Source organism: Periplaneta americana, chromosome 2, assembly GCF_040183065.1.
Source record: "Periplaneta americana isolate PAMFEO1 chromosome 2, P.americana_PAMFEO1_priV1, whole genome shotgun sequence".
NCBI classification, from domain to species: Eukaryota; Metazoa; Arthropoda; class Insecta; order Blattodea; family Blattidae; genus Periplaneta; species Periplaneta americana.
This window is the reverse complement of record NC_091118.1, coordinates 41,231,199-41,254,837: the sequence shown is the minus strand read 5'-3', so window position 1 is coordinate 41,254,837 and position 23,639 is coordinate 41,231,199. Positions and strand designations below refer to the sequence as shown.

Below are 23,639 nucleotides of genomic sequence, written 5' to 3'. Positions count from 1 at the left end.
GCTGTTGCTTTTGACGATATCGAACTGCAATACCTGGATGGATCGAGAAAGACTCGGACATTCGTTAAACCGAACATTAGATGGATTACTCCATGAGACGGAAGAGTTTTGCATATTGTCTATAGCGCCAGGCGTTCTGTAGCAATATATCATTTCTGTTTTTCGTAAACGGTTGTGCACGAATGTACTGTAGCATCGTTTCCTTGTTCCCCCGCATCTTTGATAATAATTTAAGTTTTTCGCTGCAAGTAAAGAATCACAATCTCATACCTTTAGTTGCACTCATTTTCAGAATTGAAAATATAAGACGCACATATTGTACATATCACTCGTAAACTTGATTCTGGCACATGTAGGTACTGCTAAACCAAACGCCATCCAACAATGGTAGCAATTGAAATACCCTCGTGGGAAGATAATTGTATACCCTACTACCTTAGGAGTTGTGCATGAGGAAAAATGATCAGTGTTACCAACTTCATTTGAATAAGTGTCGTATTTTTTACTTGTATATTTCGGGGGAGGGGGGGAAAGCGTTCGTGATATTCGAGAAAATACGGTATTTCACAATAATTATTAAATACCACACGTTCTTGGGACAGAATTCCAGCATATTACATTGTTCGGAGTATTCAAGGGATTTCAAAATTATTAAATGATCAGACGGCTATTTTATCAAAACAAAATATCAGTTTTATTCGTAATAGATCTAACTAATTTATAAATGTAAATATTTCCTTTTTCTGCAGGAACAGACCGTCCAAATTGTAGGCCTATGTGTTATATACTTCTTAATTTAAAATCAGGAATCCGCCACTGAGCACGAATTATACTCTTTCAGGGGTGAGCTAAAATTTTATCTGTGTATACTATATTTAATGTTACAAGAATTAGCAAAATAAATAAATATTTCTTAATACTAGATGTGTAAAAAAAAGAGGAATTCTATCAGATTTTATCACACTCATTGTCACGCCAAAAATGGGTTTAACCCTTCCCCCCCATTTAAGAAGAAATTAGGTAGTTATAAAGTAAAATAGTGAAATATTTCAATGTGATATACAATACCGAAGGTATACATAATGTTTGACATCGTGAACGATATCCGTCCCATGGGTTGCAAACACGTCAGAGCTACGTTACTTCCACACATCGAAACATCTGTATATTATACACTGCTTTATGAAAAAATATGTTTCTCCCTCTACAAAACCCACCTTTTAAAAATTCCGCGCACGGCCCTGCCACAAATTCTAGTTAACGAAAGTCCATGCACTCTTGAGTCTATGAAAAGCTGCTATGGTATCGCTGCTTGAACTTTTTCCGTTTATTTCCATTTGTGGTAAACAAATAGGCTATATGACATATTTTACATGGTATTGCCATGTTTTTCCTTTTAAATCAAGATAACGAAAATGTAAGCGTATGTTAGACAAATACGCTTATTATTTATGAACTAAATAGGCCGTATTAACTCCGTACGTAGATGAAATTATTGGGGATCATCAGTGCGGTTTTCGGCGTAATAGATAGACTATTGATCAGATTTTTTGTATTCGACAGATAATGGAGAAAAAATGGGAGTATAAGGGTACAGTACATCAGTTATTCATAGATTTCAAAAAGGCATATGATTCGGTTAAGAGGGAAGTATTATATGATATTCTTATTGAATTTGGTATTCCCGAGAAACTAGTTCGATTAATTAATATGTGTCTCAGTGAAACATACAGCAGAGTCCGTATAGGTCAGTTTCTATCTGATGCTTTTCCAATTCACTGCGGTCTAAAGCAGGGAGATGCACTGTCACCTTTACTTTTTAACGTCGCTCTAGAATATGCCATTAGGAAAGTATATGTTAGGAGAAAATACACAAACGATTAGGGAAAACACGGAAATTTTACTTGAAGCAAGTAAAGCGATCGGTTTGGAAGTAAATCCCGAAAAGACAAAGTGTACGATTATGTCTCGTGACCAGAATATTGTACGAAATGGAAATATAAAAATTTGAGATTTATCCTTCGAAGAGGTGGAAAAATTCAATTATCTTGGAGCAACAGTAACAAATATAAATGACACTCGGGAGGAAATTAAACGCAGAATAAATATAGGAAATGCGTGTTATTCGGTTGAGAAGCTCTTATCATCCAGTCTGCTGTCCAAAAATCTGAAAGTTAGAATTTATAAAACAGTTATATTACCTGTTCTTCTGTATGGTTGTGAAACTTGGACTCTCACTCTGAGAGAGGAACATAGGTTAAGGGTGTTTGAGAATAAGGTGTTTAGGAAAATATTTGGGGCTAAGCGGGATGAAATTACAGGAGAATGGAGAAAGTTACACAACGCAGAACTGCACGCATTGTATTCTTCACCTGGCATAATTAGGAACATTAAATCCAGACGTTTGAGATGGGCAGGGCATGTAGCACGTATGGGCGAATCCAGAAATGCATATAGAGTGTTAGTTGGGAGACCGGAGGGAAAAAGACCTTTAGGGAGGCCGAGACGTAGATGGGAGGATAATATTAAAATGGATTTGAGGGAGGTGAGATATGATGATAGAGATTGGATTAATCTTGCACAGGATAGGGACCGATGGTGGGCTTATGTGAGGACGGCAATGAACCTTCGGGTTCCTTAAAAGCCATTTGTAAGTAAGTAAGTAAGTAAGAGGCCGTATCTTACGGTAGAAATGATCATAGAATTGGTCATATTCGTCAGAAAAGAAACATGTGTAGAAATTGAAGATTTTTCTGGAATCGATGCTTCTGGAACTCGTGCAGATCCAGAAGTTGCCTGAGTGAGTGTATATGAAGTGTTTCTATAAGAAGACGTATTTATATCATAAATTATTATGAATTAATCTTAAATATTATTTAAATAGAAATGAGATATCAATGTTAAAGATTTTGATTTGTTAGTATTCGATTATGAGACTTTCATTGTTAGAGTGGGCTTTATTTTATTTTCAGTCGCAGATATATAATTATTTGATTTAATCTTCAAATTAATTTTATTATTAATTTTGAATATACAGGGTGAAAGTGAAATAGCCTTGCAGATTAAAAGGGACGATGGGGTACACGTAAATGAAAATAAAATCTATATTAAGTTTTGTGATTAAATGCACGGTTAATTAGAAAATTGAGTTTTAAGTTTCAGCAGTCTGGCAACATCGTCGCTAATACACTCTATCGTGATACAGATATAAAAGGTCAACGAACTCGGTAATCTGCTTTCTGTCAAGACATTTTCACACTCGCGCTTCATGCAATGGCTTGAATTTAGAAGTTTTTAAAATTAAATTTACACGAAAAACGTGCGCACTATTGAAATACGCCAGAGGATAAATTATTCTTTATTAGATTTCCAATCGATACGAAAAAAAATCACGATCTTGCTAGCAATAGTTACCGAATAAGTGATTGTTAAATATTTGGAAAAAAAAAACTTTTTTTTCTGGAAAAAAGAACTATGAACTTTCCAACAATATGATGATATAGTTTTCTGTTAAATACAACATGAGGTATTCGTTCTGGAGATCTGCAAGACTATTTCACTTCCACCCTGTATAGTCCGCTTTATTTACTCAAATTTAAGCAATAAAACTTAAGTGTCCAGTTGCCCTGCATTATGATAATCGATACGCATTATATGCATTTGGCTTACTTCTTGTTGGTGGTTTTTTGTATCGTACAGTTCAGACCTAAAACGCATTCTGAGAATTTTTTACCTGAACAGTGAGGTGCTACTGCCTACAGAAATCCTTTGTATGTGTACACTCACATAGCTTCTAAACTTTCGTGAGTGAAAGTATTAAATAGCCTCATTAAGAACAAATTTCCATGCTCAGGACGAGAATCGAACCTGGAATCTCACGATTTGTAGTCACGAATGCTGACTTCTAGATCAGGAAGTATGTGTTATAGAATCTGCTTATTATAGGCCTATCGTCATTTTAACAGCATTCATAAATAACATCGCCGGTTGTTTATGCAACTGGCAGAGCCTTGGTGTATCTAAGGTTGCATTGTATTTTACTTTGCTACTATAAGTCCCGTCGCTCTAATTTCCGGCAGCCAATCGCTTTGCAGGTCGGCTACATTTAAACTTGTGCGTCTTGTAATTCGCTGATGAAGACGTTTTTCATTTCTCAAGGCTCGATAAATACTTAATATAATCGCCCGTCATTTTGGCTCTTTCGTTGGCGTTCGCAGAAAGCACACGAGGACATTATTTGCCGCTCAATTATTTGCTGAATTACAGTGCGTTTGATTTATTATCATAGGAGCTACGACATGATAATGTTTAACGGTGTGGTAAATAGATTCATCGTATGGTAGTTCGGCAACGAAAGAACAAAAATGGCGAACGATACTACCTACCTAGACTTTATAGAGCCTTCACTTCCTAAGACGTAAGCAAAGAGGAGGAGTCACGCCGGAAATAACAGCGTCGCGACTATAATAGGAAAACTGCCGTATTCTGCACTGCCATTTTGTATTCTTGGTAGTCTACAGCTGCTTTATAAGTCTGTCTATTAGGCCTACTATTCTTAGCATTGATTCAACACGTTTACCATTGCGAGGCATGTTGCATAGAAACTATTCATATTTCCCCATGTTCATTCTGTATCAGTGCAGTCAACTTTGAGGTTAGAAGTAACATAGCTGCTCGCATGTATGTATTTGTTATTAATGACGATGAATCTATACAGGAACAGCGCAGATATCGGGGACAGGCCCGCTCAGACAACCCCCCGCATATATTCGCAGTGGCGGATGCTGCATATCAAGCCCTCTTGCATCAGCGCCAGAACCAGGCCATTGTCATCAGCGGCGAAAGTGGTGCTGGGAAGACTGAAAGCGCGAACCTGCTACTCAAGCAGCTCGTCTTCCTTGGGAAGGTAAGTAAACCTGTCTTCAATATAAAAAGTGTAAAATAATCATGTTAATTTAAGTTTGTAAATTCACAAATACAGAGCTCGATTTCCCATATTGGCATCAAACCATTATTGAAATCCTTGACATGACAGCCCATGGAGGGCCAAGACCTTCCAGCCGATTACTGGCCTCAAGTCCACATGCCTCAGCAGAGATGAACGATTGTCCAACTAGTACGTTGATAATGTGTGGCCAGTACACTCCAACTCGATTCAACAAAGTAATCTTGGGGCGCTGTCACTAAAAACCGATTGGAGTTCCAGTGCCTATCATTTTCGTGTTCTTATTTCTTTTGAATTTGCACACATAAAGAAAGTTATTTTAGATAGTGATCCACAAAAAATTCAAAGCATTATCAAGAAATATGTGATCAGTTTTGTATAGGCCTACTTACTCGCAGGTTTTAGTTCGAACTTAGGGTTAAGGTACAAATTAGATTTACTTTAAATGTTATTTTAAATGATCGTGCTTCATTTAATTTGGGATGCTCATTATTATTATTAGTAGTAGTGGTGGTGGTGGTGGTGGTGGTGGTGGTGGTGGTGGTGGTGGTGGTGGTGGTGGTGGTGGTGGTGGTGGTGGTGGTGGTGGTGGTGGTGGTGGTGGTGGTGGTGGTGGTAGTTATTAATTGTCATTATTGACACCGGGTATTTACCCATTTGCAGTGTGAATAAATACATAGACCATACTTCTGTTATCTTGGGCTATTTTGTTTTTCACGTGAATGAACTTGGTCTCTCACTGGCATATGTGACCCGTTGCGCGAAAAGGGACCTAAAGTCGTGAAAGGAAATTTTACAGGATAACAAAATAACGAATTTGCGGTGTAAGAACTGCATTTGTATGTTTTGACATCTTGCGCTACCTGTAGGCTTTCTTTACATACTAAACTAGGACGTAGTTTTACACAGTGCTTCTTAAATCTTTCTTATAGTTATGTTATTACATATTATTACGATGTACCGAAGTACATAGGCTACGATATTTCCGCGCAGAAATTCTGCGTCATCATATGAATGATGTGACTTAGTGGATAGAACGTCAGCACGTAGAGCTGAAAACCCGGGTTCAAATCTCGGTGCTGGAGAGAATTTTTCTACGTTCCACTCATCTTTCATCATATGTCTTATAGTTGCTGAGAAAACAAGTGAAAACTTGCATTTTTTCTCGAGAAGTACATTATGTAATATCAACATTCAATAAGTAATATATGAATAACTATAGCCACAAATGCTCAGTATTTCAGCCTCTTTTTGAAGTCACAAAAAAAAAAAAAATCCGACTTTAGGTCCCATTTCCTGCAACTAGTCACATATTATCTTTCTGCGCACTAACATAAAATGCGACAAATTCAATTGTTATTGCAATATTGTGAAATTAATTATGGATATTATTAATATTCAAGCGGCCATTGAGGCTTTTTTGGTGGTAATATTAAAAAGAAAGCAAGATTTGGGGTTAATACAAAGGAAAACAAGATGCAAGACTGTGAGATAATATTTCCTGGACCACAACTACATTTCATCGAGAAACAGTCGACAGTTTCTGTGAAACAAAATAATGACTTCAGACACCAATCTGCAATTCGATGGTGTTTGGGTAAAGGGAGATAAGTCATGAAAATGAGTTTTGAGATAAATGAAAATTAAACTTCGGAACCTTATTGCAAATAATTTCCTACACAAATAAAATACTTCAAGTGCTGGTATTATTTTGTACAATTTTCCTTGTGTATTCATCTGGAGAACATAACTTCAGTTGCAGAAAAAAAATGACTTAACCTCTTTATCTGAACATAATCGAGTTGAACCTGTAGTACAAATATGATGCATTCAGTATAAATTACTCCAATTAAAAATACAAGACTGATCTCATATTTCTAGACTTTTTGTGTGTTACTATCCATATATGTAAAATTGGATGGAGTTACACAATAAGAGACCAAACGCCAAAAACCTGTTTCGAGATATTGACCATTGAAATAAATCTGTTTTTTTTATAAAACTTTTTATGCAAGAAATATTATAACATTCATACTATTACAAAAAAAATAGCACAAATAATACCAAAAAAGGCTAACCGATTTTTAATAAGAGACCAGCAGTTGAATTAATATTTCAAAGGAAAATAAATAAATGAATTTTATGCAATAAACGAATTTTTGCTTATAAACAGCAGCAAAATTCAGATATCGTATTCTTGATTTTTTTCCGAGTTAAATTAGCCTGCCGTCAACAGATTTGTGTAAATATATATATTTTTTTCAAATTGTTGGTTGGTCTATTATTGCGTAACTCCTTCCAATTATGTAAGATAATTTTATTTATCTATGTAAACCAAAAAACACACACACGCGCGCGAAAATTAGGCCTAAGTGCCAGGCCCAATCTTTGTTCTATAGTCCATTTGTACATAAAGAGTGACTGTCACTGATCGGTATATTTACTTCTTGATGCATTTTATTAAGGTTTGTAGCAATAACATGTAAATTCAGCTAGTAAGTCTTAATTGCTGTGAATTAAGATAGTTTATTTTGTTTCTTATTTGTTTATTTTATTGCAGGCACCTAACAGGAACCTGGAGGAACGTATTCTTCAAGTGAATCCCATCATGGAGGCGTTTGGTAACGCAAGGACTGGTATCAATGCCAACTCGTCTAGATTTGGAAAGTTTTTGGACTTGACCATGACTCGAGCTGGCAAGGTGACAGGGGCGAGGGTGGCAGTATATCTGCTGGAGCAGTCACGGGTATCCCAACAAGCCCAGTAAGTTTCCATTCGATAAAGAAACAGATGAAAAACATATTGCGCATCCCACACAATATTTTACCAAATCGTATTTGGTGGTAGAGAAACTGTCATAATTCCACTGCCAGTAAAATAGTATCGTAACTCGAAAATTGTAATTTGTAAAGATATACTACTTCCTAGTAAAATACTGCTGTAAAATATTTTATGCTTGACCATGCCGAAATGTAGTAATTATACACCTGGTAGTAGCCCTTTAATGCACCTCATTAAAGTACACCTATTCATTATAGTTCAGTTGTTCAGCCAATGAGAAATCACCATTGTACCATTATAAAACCGCAAGTATCGATTATTCTCGGATATGCAATCGAAAGACAATTAGCGAAACGTCACGGAGGCTGAAAATCCAATAGGCCTACTGTCGCAGAAGGTTATGTTCTGTTACTATAATAATTAGCGTTAATTGTAAATAATATTCAAATAAATTCAATTTGTCATCCCGTTTTTCAATTCTAAATAAATTTCCAGGTTATATCAATATTAATGTTCATGTTATTCTCTAGATTATATCAAGGTCAATGACATTCGTCCCTCGGAAAAAATCAATACTTTCGCGTCTGCGCACATCTCACAATTTAGAAGGTTAGTTCCGCTCTTCACTTAGATAACCATAACATGAATACTTATGAATAATTTCAAGTTAGAAATATGGTCGAGCATAAAAAATCGTATGAAACTTGCCTATAATGGTAATTAAGACGCTCGTATGAAAATTATGAAACTCGCGCTCGTTTCATAAACAAACATACTCGCGTCTTAATTACTACCATTATAGGCTCGTTGCATAATGTACTATTAATAAATAGCTACCAAAACCTTTGATAAAATACTATTTTATTATTATAATTTCATATCTCCTACCAGTAAAACAGCGTTGGAAATAATTAACGAAAGTAATATGTGATTTTCGATTTACGACAGTATTTTACTGGGTGTGCGATATTTACAATGAGATCACAGCTATGCGGCTTCAAACACGGTAGAGATGAATGTATTTCGAAATTCACACACAAACATGCGTTCTAAGCATTCTTGAAAAGTGGTTTTGGGCAGTCTGTTTGCCTGTCTGTTTATGGTGTTTTAACTATTGAACAGATTTTGTTCATATTCAGTATCTACTAGTCAATTTAATTGGGAATAATGGACATAGAATACGATAAGCAGATTTTAGCACAGGAACTGAAAATACAAAAAAGATTCTGTCTCCAATCTTGACAGATGACTACAAACAGTGGCTTTAAAGTTGCAACTGATCTCTTGGTAAATGAACAGATGTTTTACAGAATTATTTGCTGGTGACAAAACATTATGTTTTCGGTATGACCCACAAAGAACACATTAAAGCATGCACTGAACAGGGATAAATAGTTAACTAACATTGCTGTTTAGAAGTTCTGAAAAGGTACGGTGACTAGACACCGTCTTTTATCCGGACATGTCCTCCTTTTTAGGCCTTTGTCCGGGATCCGGACGGATTTTTCAAAAATCAAGAAATGCCCTCCTTTTTGTAAGTTGTATGCTGATATTTTGAAACTATCTGATTTGACGCCTTTTTCAAGTAATTTGCCAGTAGGTGGCAGCAGCATCGACGGAATATACTCTTTGCCAACGTTCTTGCTCCTCCTCTTGATAACAATTACAGTTCCCTTGGCTTTCATATGTAGCTAACTGCAAAATCATTTAATATTATTAAGTTTTATCGTAAATGTGCTATAATAAAATAGATATTGACATAATTTTAAATACAATATAGGCCTAAATCTAAATATAAATAGATATTTTCTGTCCTCTTTAATAGTTATAGTTCCCTTGACTTTCATATGTGGCTAACTGCAAATTTGTTGTTGTTATTATTATTATTATTATTATAATTATTATTATTATTATTATTATTATTATTAATAAGTTTTATCATAATTATTTTGTAATAAAATAGATATTAATATAATTTTAAGTATGATATAAGCCTAAACTTGTACTGTATATTGACGTAAATTAAAGTATAATATAGGCCTAAGTCTAAATCAAAGTACATATTTTTGTCCTTTTTTTTCGAACAGTTTCCTCCTTTTTCAAGCTCTGTGTCCTCTTTTTTATCGATGTGAATCTGGTCACCTTAAGAAAAGGTTGCCTAAGAAATGCCCCAGTAACTTCCTAGTAAAGAAATCATTTACAAAATGGACCATCCACAATTTTCACCTGTCTAAGCCCCTTGTAATTTTGTACTCTTTCCAAAACTCTTAAAAGAACCAAGATATGCCGACCTCGAGTAAGCTGGGAACACAATTCGATCAGTTTCGACTGTTTCCGATCAACCTAACCGGCGGACATTTGATAGTTTAAAGTAAAGTTAAAAGTAATTTTGTATTTATTTAATCCTGCAAATTTCAAATAAACCTACGACTGTTTCACTACTATAATTAAAGGATTTAGATCCATAGTGGGCCAAGCACCATTTACTAAAACCATAGAAAACAAGGGTTAAAATGAAGTTATTACCATAATTCAATGGAAACATTATAGCAAGTAATATAAAGTATGCACATTAAAACTAAATGATATGTCAATCTTCATTAAACTATGGTATTCACTTGACTTTAACCCTTGCTTTCTCCGTTTTTAATAAATGGCGCTTGGCCCACTATGGCTCTGAACCCTTCAATTGTAACATCTCAGTTAAGTTTCATAATCTCTTAAGTTGTGTAATACTAATAAATCAACATAATATGAGTTAACTTTCTACAGATAAAAGTTCGTGTTGAAACTTAGTTCTCTGTGATTTTAGAGGAGTATTGAAGTGTGTTAAAACTTCTTTCTCTATGATTGCAGAGGTGAACGAAATTTCCACGTGTTCTACTACCTCTATGACGGCCTTGAATCTGAGAATAGACTTTCTGAGTTCCATCTGGATCCAATACTAAGGCTTCGTCATCGTTACCTAGGAGAAGACACACAGGATGCGGAAACAAAGAGAGTAAGATAAAAATACATGTATCTACTAGAATGAGGAATTCAGTTCATATTATTTTCATGTGTGCTTCATTCTTTGTATGTACCTGCCGCATGTCTTTTAGTGGAAATGTCTCTTCTTAATTAAATAAGAACAAATGCATGTAAATAATGTATTGTACTATTGAATAACATTTTAAAATGTCACATTATTACAATAAATATCCTGCTTTTTTGGAGTCGAGAAATGTTCATCTGCGATCTATTAGTTTGCATTAAATCGCAAAAATCTTTCTTTTTTTTATTTCAGTAGTTTTTTTTTTATTTCAGTAGTTTTTTTTTTTCAGCGTAAAAGAATGTACATGGTGTCTGACTTAAGCCGTTCATTTCTGCTTAGGCAGCCCAAATAATAGTCGAGACATGTGGGAGGTATTTAATGGTTTTGTAGGCGGAATCGGGGATGGATATAACTTTTACTTACATCATCACGTGAATGTTACGAATTTTAGTCTTCATATGATAATTTTATGTTAAACACATACTGTTAATGTTGTGTTAATTATTTATTTTCTTTCTCCTTTCCAACATTTATTCTGGTCTTGGATAATGTTTTATCGAGTCATTTGCTTTTCTTACAGTTCCTATAACATCGTTTCCTTAGTACGAAAGTTATATCTAATCATTCAAATTAATTTGTTTTGTTTCATTCGGAATAAATAACATGTCTTTAAAGAGCAGACAGCACAGAATTTTAACACAATTTTTAAATTTATTTCAATATATTTTGAATGTGTCATGTCTAGTGAAACGTCAAAACTTGAGTACACCAAAAAAAAAAAAAAAAAATTGATTCAGACTTGACAGACTATATGGTCTAAGAAATACGAAATTAGATGACAACCCGCATGGAGTTGGACCACAGTCTATTACATACAGTCACGAAGCTTGAGGTAACTTTTTGCATGTCTCACAATGCAATGCTCCAAGCGGTTAGCAACTGAGAGTACTAGCGTCCACACCTGTGGAGTAACGGTTAGCGCGTCTAGCCGCGAAACCAGGTGGCCCGGGTTCGATTCCCGGTTGGGGCAAGTTACCTGGTTGAGGTTTTTTCCGGGGTTTTCCCTCAACCCAATATGAGCAAATGCTGGGTAACTTTCGGTGTTGGACCCCGGACTCATTTCACCGGCATTATCACCTTCATCTCATTCAGACGCTAAATAACCTAAGCTGTTGATAAAGCGTCGTAAAATAACCTAATAAAGAAAGAGAGTACTAGCAACAATAGACTGTGCGATAGTAGCGATCCTAGTGGCTAGCAACTAAACTTCAACTGTCATTGGATGCATATTCCCTACGTATTGAGCTTCGTGACTGTATGTACTAGACTGTGGTTGAACGGTGTCGACGTAGTTTGCTTGCTGGAACATCATATATTTAATTCTTATATTTTTCACGTTTGCTGTTACGAGCTTCAGATATTCAAACCGTGCATGGTTACCGACGGTAGAATTCGAGCTTTTATAGCTACTGCTGTGGAATATTCTGGTTCATATGATGTTGCGATGGAGTGAGTATTTTCATTTTAAAGTTGGCCTAATATTAATTACAATATTCTAGAACTACCTGGAATCGAAGTTCGAAATTAAAATATCTAACCCTCTCAGGCAGTCGAAACATTCGTACGAACACATCACTCTAGCTAAGAGCCATGAACTGTCCTCGAGAGAACCGCGTATTATAAATGTTTGTTTCTTTACTCAAACTCATCGCATGAATTAATGCAGGCCTATCAATTAGTCCATTGCCTATTTATTTATTATTTTATCTGTTCTCAGTCGCTACTTAAACTAAAATACAAGCATTGCGAGTTTGAGAATTTCAACGACGAAAAATATTGTGTCCATCCTTAGTCGTATTGTACACTGGGCTGCAAAAGAAATGCCGATTCGAAATATTATCGTTTTCCGAAGACTTTAGCAAACACGACGAGGCGGAAAGCTATTTTCCTGAGATTAGTTAAAAAAACATATGAATACGATTTTTATAACACATTCACGTTATTATTTAATATGAATTGATTTTAAATTATTCATATACTTTTATTTTACAACATTAATAAGAACACTACACGAAAACAGTGAAACTGCAGTTTATATGGTATTCCACAGCCTTCCTTATTATCCATGGATACTGTCATTGTTACAATCGATATAAACGGCCAGTTACGTTTCATATTGTATTGTTTCCTAAGCGAAGTCCTCGTAACACGATAATATTTCAAATTGATAGCGACTTCGACTCGGATTTTTTTTTTGCAGACCAGTGTATATGATGCCTAAAACAATTTATGAACGACTTGAGTCAGACACTCTGTGTAATCGAATATATCGATAAGTTATTATTATTATTATTATTATTATTATTATTATTATTATTATTATTATTATTATTATTAGCTTTTTCTGGAAAAAAGTTTACCGGAACTCTATCACTCAATTACATTATACAACAAAAACGTAGATTTAAAAATATTAGGCCTACATACCTTATATTACAATAAGTTCCAAACGGAGCTCATCGATTTTAAGCATAACGGAAATTTTGCGATTTCGAGCTATAGTTTCAGGATCAATAACGGAAGATGGCAGCACTAGATTGCATGAGTTACTTTTGCACCAACGATAATAATGAGAAAAAGTAAACTCTTGGACTCGTATCTCGCTGGAATTTGTAATGGCAAAAAGTTTACCGGAACGCGTTCCGGACCGTTCTGGCTGAAAAAAGCGCTGTTTATTATTATTATTATTATTATTATTATTATTATTATTATTATTATTATTATCATCATCATCATCATCATCATCATCATCATCATCATCACGTCTTGGTTTCCACACCATAGATACCTCGCATATTAGTGTAATTTCCATTCTAAATTGACTGTATTGTTAATAACCATCATTGTTGAGTAACAATTTTATATGTATTGAACTTAGTAATTTATATTTTGCTTTTAATGGCAGCTGTACTAGTTGGTGTAGTTAAAAATAAATAAGTAATAGTCGCATTTTCCAAAATTCATTACCCCGAGAAAATCTGCTTCATACTACGAATTTCATTTAGATTCTTTTTGGGTTTGAATCCGGAACTCTGACTTGCAAAAGTTGATGCTCTGTTAGTGAGGCCAACAGTGCAACGCCTCTTCACGCGAATGTAATCATGTTTGTGTTCTACAGGCGAATGTAGAGAGGTACCACCAGCTGAACTCGGGCTTTCAACTCTTGGGTTTCCAAGATGATGAAGTAAACACCGTGTATCGTATCTTGGCAGCCATCTTGCACCTCGGTGATCTGGAGTTCGGTGAGGTTGTAACTCAGGACAACACCGACAACAAGAGTCGCATCATCGACCTCGCTCCACTGCACAGAGGTGAGCAGAGAAAATATTTTGACGCAGAATACGTCTTTCCTTGCACCGAGTATGGTCACCCATTCCAGGATTTGTGGCGAAACAAAAAATGACACAATGTGAAATGCGTACTGTAACAACACTAAGAGCCACAGCCGAATGCTAACGTGATGATCAGAGACCGAAACTTTGGCAGAATGCCTTTTTATGTGTTAACTCTACCTCCATTTTGAAAGTAAATCTGTACGAATTATACCTCTGTGATTGAAACGTCACAGTTTTATGTTGCCCTTTTTTGCCTTTTTTAAAATAAATGCCTAATTTACAAAATAAATGTTTTTTTGCCTTTATTTGATTATTTATTAATTTATTATTAAAATTTGCCTACAGGTATAGTTTAATTTATTTCTATATGTAGGCCTATATTGTCTTTCAATCAGTTCATATTCTCTTTGCAACAATGAGTACTGCCGTGCAAAAATGTATAACAGTAAGCGTTTTAATTATCGCTTGTGTTTATTTGACAAGGCAACAATGAATGTGGGTCTAACGTTATTTTTCTTCCAGTTTTCATTGCGACGTTGTTGTAGCTAGCTAAATATTTCATATCGCAATATATCAGTACAACCATAACAAAAATGCTCTTTCCAAGGCTACTGGGAAGATTTCTTTGGTTCCAACAGTAATTGCAAGATCGAGTCGAAAATCTCAATTTGCATTCGACTTACGTAAAGCTTTTCTTGCTGCCGAAATCCCTTTGTGGAAAGTGCAAGGTTGTGGGTCTAGTGCAAGGTTCTTTTAATTGCCTTTTATTGCATATTTTAGCTATTTATAATGTCTTTTTGCCTGCCTATTTTAGCTATTTATGATGCCTTTTTGCCTGCCTATTTTAATGATTCATAATGCCTAAACTTCCGGTCTCTGGTTATTAGTAGTTAGGCCATGAACCAATGTAATGTGTGTGACTATGTCCAATGATGCCACCTCCCTCCCTTCAGGCATTAGGGTGCCGAATTTCCGTATAAAATTAGCCATGTTGTGCGACCTCTTCCAGTAATATCTCGGCATCGAGAGCAGCTACAGATCTACACAACCACTCGTTTGATTTTTAATCGCGAGTTATGCAATATTGAAGTGATAATACACTCATGCAATACATTTTGAGTGAGCCATAGTAAACGTTTGTGAGCTTGGACTAATTTTGGAACGTTGCTTCATATGAAGAGAAAATATATTGTATGTTCTTCATTAAATACTTCTCTTATTATAGACCAGCCCTCTCCATATGTATAATAATAATAATAATAATAATAATAATAATAATAATAATAATAATGATAATAATAATAATAATGATAATAATAATCATGATAATGATAATAATAATAATAATAATAATAATAATAATAATAATAATAATGTAAAACATCAAATTAACACAACTTAGTTTCATTCCCGAAACTTGGTCACGTATTCTATGTGCCAGTGTATGCCTGGTATACAGCAGAATTTTTTCTTTCTTTTTTTCTCTTTCTATTTTCATCATATTTCCTTCTCTCTCTCTCTCTCTCTCTTTGTTTTTGTGTGTAATCTTTTGTCTTTCTTTCAGTGGTAGTTTCTTTCTTTCTTCTTTTCTCCTTACATTTCTCTTTTTATTTCTCAGTCTTCTTCGCTTTCTCATTTCTTCCGCAAGTGTTCCCTTTCTTTCTTTCTCATAATTACCGGTACTATCTTTGTCTCTCAAAAAAAATTTAAGGTGAATACCAGGTGATCCCTGGCGCATTTTCTGCCTCTTCTCGCCAAATACCATCTCGCTATCATAAATTCCATTGACACTAAATAACCTACTAGTTGATACAGCGTCGTTAAATAACCAACTACTCTTTTTCTGTATCTATTTGTCTTTCTTTCTCATTTACCCACCTCTAGTTTCACTAACTTCATACGAGATAGGAAACCTGTGGTACCGGTACTGAATCTACAGTAGTTACTATTTGTTTCTTACACCTCTGTTTCCGTGATACCACGAGTGACATCAGAGTAAACATTTATGTCAAAACGTTACAATTTTTGCCCCTTTGGCTCGAACTTCGCGTCAAAAAATCTGAAGTTTCACATTTATGTTTCAAGTAATTTACAATAAAATTTAATTTTACCATAAAGGAGATATTTATATTCCGAAGCAACTTTTCTTATTTACGATTCGTCTAGTGGTGATATTCGGCCGGTTCGCGCCAGTTCGGACGAACCGTTATTAAATTAATTATATATAATATTCGCAATTATCATAGATAATATACTGCATATATTTAACATAGGTACACATGAGAGAACTTGTTAAACGTTTTGAATATCACCACTGGATTCATCTAAAGGAAAACGCTAGGTTTTCTTTATTATTAAGTTAATTTTAACATGCACGCGAAAAAACAAATTCTTACATATTTCTGGCGAAAGAGCAGAAAGTAAGAGCAAGAAAAATCTCACGTGGTCTTTTCTTCACTTACCTCATCTCACCTTGATGTAGATGCCGTAGAGCATTTACAATCAAAGAGTCTACATTATGTGAACACATAAAACAAATTTATTTAATTAATTCACATTGTACTCGTATATGGATGAAGCTGTATACCTGACTTCGAGTCTGATTATATTATTATTATTATTATTATTATTATTATTATTATTATTATTATTATTATTATTTACGTCACAGTATCTCGGCTTCTGGGAGTGGAGCCCAGCGATATGCTGGAGGCATTGACTTCCAATAGTGTAGTGACACGGGGTGAAACCATCACGAGGAACAACACAGTTTCTGAGGCATGTGCAGCTCGTGATGCGATGGCCAAGGGTCTCTATGGACGGCTCTTTGACTGGATGGTGAACCAGATCAACTGCCTGCTCACATTCAACAGAGCAACTTGGTATGATAGCAAAATATACAAGTACAGTAGAATCCCTCTTGACTGGTACCAAGTGACCAGGCTAGTTGCAGATATGAGATTTTGTCGGATAATTGAATAAAAATCTTAAAAAAAATACCGGTTTGTATTTTATGATGCGAACTGTTGAAATTGCAGCCATATGAAGCTTATTTCTCAACCATCTGATCATAACTAAATAACGTAAAACTGTGTGGATTTTCTTTATTAAAACATAACGCAACACAAATTATACATTAATTTTAGGTTCGAATATTCACTGAACATGAAAGTTGGTGCAAGCTTTGTAATGTGGCAAAACAGACGGCCCAGGTTGGCAACACAGCAGATTTAAACATCCCATTCGTTTTCTTTTTGGTCCAGCAAAAATGCCGTTGTTTTGGTATTGTCAGTTAATTGGGTGCCAGTTGCAAGGGATTTTACTTTGTACAATTTAAAAATAATTTATTATATTTCAATGTCATGTTTATTTTAGAAGAGTAAATTGAGGATCTATATGTAATTAACAAATGTAGGTATTCTGCATAATATGACTGGTACACGTAAAAAGTTTAATGCTAGAAAGTATCAGAGCATCCAATGTAAAGGAAAGATGTCTCATATTTTCTTTTTCGTTTTCGAGATTTTTACATTAAACTCAAATTTTACCACAGATGAACTATTAAATTAATTAAATAACAACTTCAATGTGCTAATATTTCATTTCATTAACTTAATAGTTCGTCATTGTGTTAAAAGAGTGTAAACAAGAATGAAGAATCAAATTTTATGTTTTCAACCAAGTGCCCCACCATAAGCTTTCATAGTTTAAGCGTAATGTATTTTTCATTGTTGGATACACACTTTTAACACTTCGAAACTAGTCAGCTAGGTAATTTTCTAATGTTAACACAGTAAAGAAGTTATCAAGTTAATCAGTAATGAATTTATTTTTCTGAACAACCATTATTGGTAGATGTGTATCATATATTATCATTGTGGTATCATGTTTATGTATAAAGCCATTATTTGAAGTTACGAAATATTTATTAATTAAAAACAGTAGAATGATTATTAATGATACTATTTTTTTTTGCAATAGCGGAGAGCCTTTGGCGATAGGTTTGTTGGACATCTTCGGATTTGAAAACTTCCCAAGGAACTCGTTTGAACAACTATGCATCAACATTGCAAATGAACAGATCCAGTACTACTTCAATCAGCATATTTTCACATGGGAACAGCAGGTAATGTTAGTTATATTATAATTTATTACTTACTCTATTGTAGAAAGATTACTGCTTGAAATTTGTATTTTGTTATTTAAATGAAGATAATATTTATTTTCATTCAATATCTATGCAAATGTATATAGTTATATCTTCTGAATGTAGAATATCTTTACATAAATTGTAAATTTATGTTAATTATATTAATTATTTTCAATTTTAATTATAATAAATTTTGTCTTAAAACAAAAATATTACAAGTGTTCTTGATAACAACTTTGAAAATTAATTGTACTTATTTGTAAGATACTTGGTATAATCAATATTCGAATGCTTAATAACAACATTAATGTATTACACAGGGTGAAAGTGAAATAATCCTACATATTGAAAGGGGCGATAAATGAATAGAAAATATATATTATGTTTTGTGACTAAATGCACGGTTAATTATATAATTAAGTTGGAAGTTTTAGCAGTCTGGCAACATCGCCTCTTTCTTCTCGTAATACAGATATAGACGATCAACGAACTCAGATCTGTTTCCATACGTGAACTCCTGGAACCTCCGTCTCTGGCTACAACGTTGCAATCTGATTGCAGTGGCTTGAAATTAGTGGTTTTTAAATTAAATTAACATGAAAACCGTCCATACTATTGAAATATGCCAGAGGGATAAACGATTCTTTATTAGATTTTCTATCGATATGAACAAAATTCACGATCCTACTCGCAATAGTTACCGAATAAGAGAGTGTTAAACATTTGGGAAGAAACTTTTTCTGAGAAAACTATGGTCTTTCCACCAATATGGTATTACACTTTTTTCTTACATACAACATGAGCTGTTAGCTCTGAAAATCTGCAGGGTTATTTCACTTTCGCTCTGTATTTTAATTTTCTTCATTATTCTATCAGTACAGCCTGAATTGAAGCATATTATTTCCTTTCCAAGTTCTTTTATCGAGTTACTTCTCCAGTAGACTAATTTTGCTAGTTCATAGCTCTGCATATTCTGCCACCTTAGTTGTATTGAATCTTTTTGTAGGAATACATGGCGGAAGGCATTCCTGTGGATTTGGTCGAGTTCTCCGATAACCGCCCTGTGCTGGACATGTTACTGTCTCGTCCCATGGGTCTTCTCGCACTTCTGGATGAAGAGAGTCGGTTTCCTCGGTCTACAGATCGTTCACTCATTGGTAAGATGTTAGCAGGATGGTAATGATAAAAAAACTGTGACTGGAATCTATTTCATAAACGTGTAGATTAGTAACTTACAGATGAAAAGCGGGAATTGAGATTAGCCAACTGTGGTGTATGGTATGAAAATTAGGTTGTGTCAATTAAAATGAGTGCTACCAAAGTTGACAGCAAAATTATGTTAAAACTATAAGCCCAGACAAAAATTTGAGCAATACAGTGCATTGTATCATATAGAACTGCTCATAACATTCAAAAAGTTCTGTGCAAGAAATTCACATTCTCTTAATCATCTCCTACAGAAGTTTGATGCACGATCGGTAAATTATTACTATTATTATTATTATTATTATTATTATTATTATTATTATTATTATTATTATTATTATTATTATTATTATTTAGCAACCAACCAACCTACATACAAATGGCTTTAAAAGAACCCGCAGGTTCATTGCCGCCCTCACATAAGCCCCCATCAGTCCCTAATCTGAGTAAGATTAATTCAGTCTCCCTCAAATTCATTTTAATATTATCCTCCCATCTACGTTTCGGCTCTAAAAAGTCCCATATGTACTACATGCCCTGTCCATCTCAAACTTCTGGATTTAATATTCCTGATTTTATTAGATGAAGACTACAATACGTGCAGTTCTGCATTGTATAACTTTCTCCATTCTCCTATAACTTCACCCCTCTTTTTCTTTCTTTCTTGTTTGCTGAAAACCGGGACATTTATGTGTCCAAAAAAATATTTTCAGAATGAAGGTGTCGATTCTGGTACTTACTTATGGCTTTTAGAGAACCCAGAGGTAAATTGCCGCCCTCATATAAGCCCACCATCGGTCCCTATCCTGAGTAAAATTAATCCAGTCTCTATCATCATATTCCATCTCCCTTAAATCCATTTTAATGTTATCCTCCCATCTACATTTCGGCCTCCTCAAAAGTCCTTTTCCCTCCGACCTCCCAACTAACACTCTGAATGCATTTCTGGATTCGCTCATACGTGCTACATGCCCTGCCCATCTGAACTCGAAAAATCCAAAACATAATTGATGGGTTGGGTGCAAGAAAGGCACTTCTCTCAAATGCAAGTTTTGAGAAAATTGATGTTGAAAACTCAAACCGTAATGCTGTTACCTATGCACGCCTTTATATTTTGGTTACTCCTGACCTCTATAATCACATTATTGAACTACAACTTGGTGATCATATGCATAGCAGATCAGAGAACACAATTAAGCGTTTTACTCAGAAAGGGCACATCCTCTAAAATGCCCTTGCACCCAGCCCCTCAATTATGACAGCCTTAATATTCAAATACCTTTATGAGTTAACTTCTCTTATGATTGTCAATAGATGTGAATCTGTTATTTCTTTTGTTCACAGAGAAGTTCCACAACAACGTGAAGAGCAAGTTTTACGTTCGTCCCAAGTCGGATGCCCTATGCTTCGCAATCCACCACTATGCTGGTCGTGTGGTTTACCAGGCAGAAAGCTTCATGGAGAAAAATCGCAATTTCCTCCCACCTGAAGTGATTCAGCTGCTTAGACAGTCACATCGCGACATGGTGCGCTTCCTCTTCCAGTGCCCACTCACCAAAACAGGCAACTTGTATTCACCCAGCCAGGAATCGCCAAGAAGTACTCCTGAGGGCTCCAAGGTGAGTGTAAGTATTTAATGTGATGAATTTTGAACTCTCTCTCTCTCTCTCTTAAGGTACGGTCACACATCGCTACTTTTGCAGCGATGCAGTACAAAAAACTGCGCAATTCTCGTACTGCGACGTGTGAACAACGGTGCAACCCGAAAAGTAGCGGCTGCCGAACCTGCTGCTCGCTACTTTTCCATGCTGCGCGCAGCTTAAAAGTAGCGACGCGTGAACAGAGTTCTCAGGGTTGCAGCCGCAGCATTTTTGATATCGGTTTTGTTGAAACTTTTGCTGCGGTTGCGACCAGTGTTACCACCCAAATGTGCCAATGATACTTTTATTGTTTGGCTGTATTTTAATGTTAGATGTGATGAAAATAAATTATTTGTAACAGTTATTAAATACACAACACAGTCTGAGCATATTTGCTGACGATATAATTCATTTTTTTTAATTTTCTGTAGCATAGTTTCAAACAGGAGGGTTGCCAACATTGATTACGTGAATATGCTGTTGGTTATAATTTAAGTATATAGGCGTTTTTAAAAACCTTATAGTAAAAATAATGCCAATTTCTGAATACTAGTTAGGGCAGAAAAGCAAACAATAGATAAGTAATATTTCGCATGAGTTTCTTAATAATGCGAACATAACCAAAAAAATGTATACCGGTATTGAGAAGTCAACACGGAGATGGGAACCTGCAGCATGACTGCGGCTGCAAAAGTAGCGCCTTGCGTGTGAACAGACTCGCAACCTCCAGTTGCAACTTTTGCTGCACTCGGGTTGCGCAGCACGAAAAGTAGCGTGCAGCGCACTACTTTTGGCTTACATGTGAACACGAAAAGCAACTTTTGCAGCTGCAGTACAAAAGTTGCGCAGCAAAAGTAGCGACGTGTGACCGTATCTTTATATGATTCTGTGCGTAAAGTTAATTGTGTAGTTAAGAGTTATTCAATTTGCTTCCCAGTAGAATGAAGGTGGCAACATATTGAAACTAAACGAACAGAAACAAACCAGGATAAAGTAATCCAACCAACCAACCAACTTACCTAAAGCAAACCAACCAGATCAAACAAACAACCTAAACCAACCAACCAACCAAACATTCTAAACATGGAAGACCTTAAAGCAGTAGTATTCAACCTTTTTTCTCCCAGTACCTCTAGAGACACTTTTCCACCCAAACTTGTACCCCCAAAGTTGCTTATTTTAAATTATACATAACTGTATCTAAAGTAAATTAAACTCAACAATTTGTCGATTATTAAATGACGCAGTTTTAAACTACTGGGTGTTCAGTTCAAAGTGTGTCATGGCTCGCTGTATGCCGTCATGTGGCTAGCCGATGAGCCTAAAGAATTCAATCTTCCTACACTTCCGTAAAGGTGTATTGCCTAGGAGGCAGAGAAGTTGCCTAGCAAGTACGGCATTCATTCTGAAGAGTACGTACCGATGCGTATGATAACGCCGATAGTGGCAGGAATGTGAACAGTTTGGAAATACGTACTGTCGGGATATGAGGAGAGGGTTAAGACGATTACTTACGTATTTGTTGACATTAACTTCGATGGTCAACATGAACACGGAGTATTTGATTTGTGTTGTGGAATGTTACCGTACGCAACCGATGATAACAAATACCCTGCGTACGATTTGCCAGCACAAAACACAGTTCGAAAGAGGTTATGGTAGCACACAGACCGTACAGACCGCCATCTGTTGCTACGACGTATACTGTACACGTTATCAAGTTCAGTTTGAAGAACGCCTTGAATAATAGGCAACTTCTCTGACATATAAGCTGAAACTCTCTTCAAATCGGTGACTCAACAACAGTGACGTCATGACACACTTTGAAATGAACACCCAGTATAAAGGAGAGAATCATGCTATTAAAATAATTAAATCAACAACATTATAGATATTATAGAATATAAAAATTATCTTACATGATTAACTTGAGTAGTTCTGACCTGTTAATGAGATGCCTGAGGTTGTTTTCTGCACGTCAGATACTCGATTCTTTGCCGAATCTTCGTGAATGCAAATCAGGGGTGAATTTGAATTCAATCGATTTCTGTGTTTCGTTTTAAGTGATGTCAATGCACAGAAACCCAAATAAGTAGAGCAGAATGACAGAAGATGTGAAATGGCATTGTCACTGAGATCCATATACTCTTTGCGAACATAACACCAAAAGTCACGAATTAACAAGTTTTCTAATTTTATTGTCAGTGAACTATCAACGGACATTTCTAGCAGACTTTCTTTCAATTTTAAGGGAAGTTCAGAGGAATTGATGCTGTAATGAAAAACTGAGTTGTAATGCAGTCTTATTTTATCTTCTTTCTCAGCTTCTGGAAAGTGTTTCAAAAACTGTACCAAATCCTGAGATTTTCTAGGTATCATTTCTTTATTTCCAAAACTCCATCAGCAATACCAACTTCATTTTGTTCACTATGTTCAGAGTTGAAAAAAAAAAAAAACATAATATTCCCTTTATTAACGTAGTCAATCC

The 23,639-nt window shown here is 35.3% G+C and overlaps 1 protein-coding gene across 7 annotated transcripts in view; it reads left to right on the top strand.

The window, feature by feature from the left end:
- The window catches only part of LOC138692931 (myosin-IIIb-like), a 519,118-nt gene that overhangs the window by 459,819 nt on the left and 35,660 nt on the right, over positions 1-23,639 (top strand). For 5 of the 7 annotated variants that reach the window (XM_069816334.1, XM_069816367.1, XM_069816343.1 and 2 more), the window contains 8 exons: positions 4,718-4,906; positions 7,506-7,708; positions 10,583-10,727; positions 13,939-14,131; positions 16,827-17,037; positions 18,137-18,281; positions 19,312-19,462; positions 20,856-21,136. In XM_069816334.1, the coding sequence (XP_069672435.1) occupies positions 4,718-4,906; positions 7,506-7,708; positions 10,583-10,727; positions 13,939-14,131; positions 16,827-17,037; positions 18,137-18,281; positions 19,312-19,462; positions 20,856-21,136 (1,518 nt within the window). The remainder of the gene's footprint in view (positions 1-4,717; positions 4,907-7,505; positions 7,709-10,582; positions 10,728-13,938; positions 14,132-16,826; positions 17,038-18,136; positions 18,282-19,311; positions 19,463-20,855; positions 21,137-23,639) is intronic. The other 2 variants (XM_069816353.1, XM_069816360.1) reach the window with 1 other exon arrangement.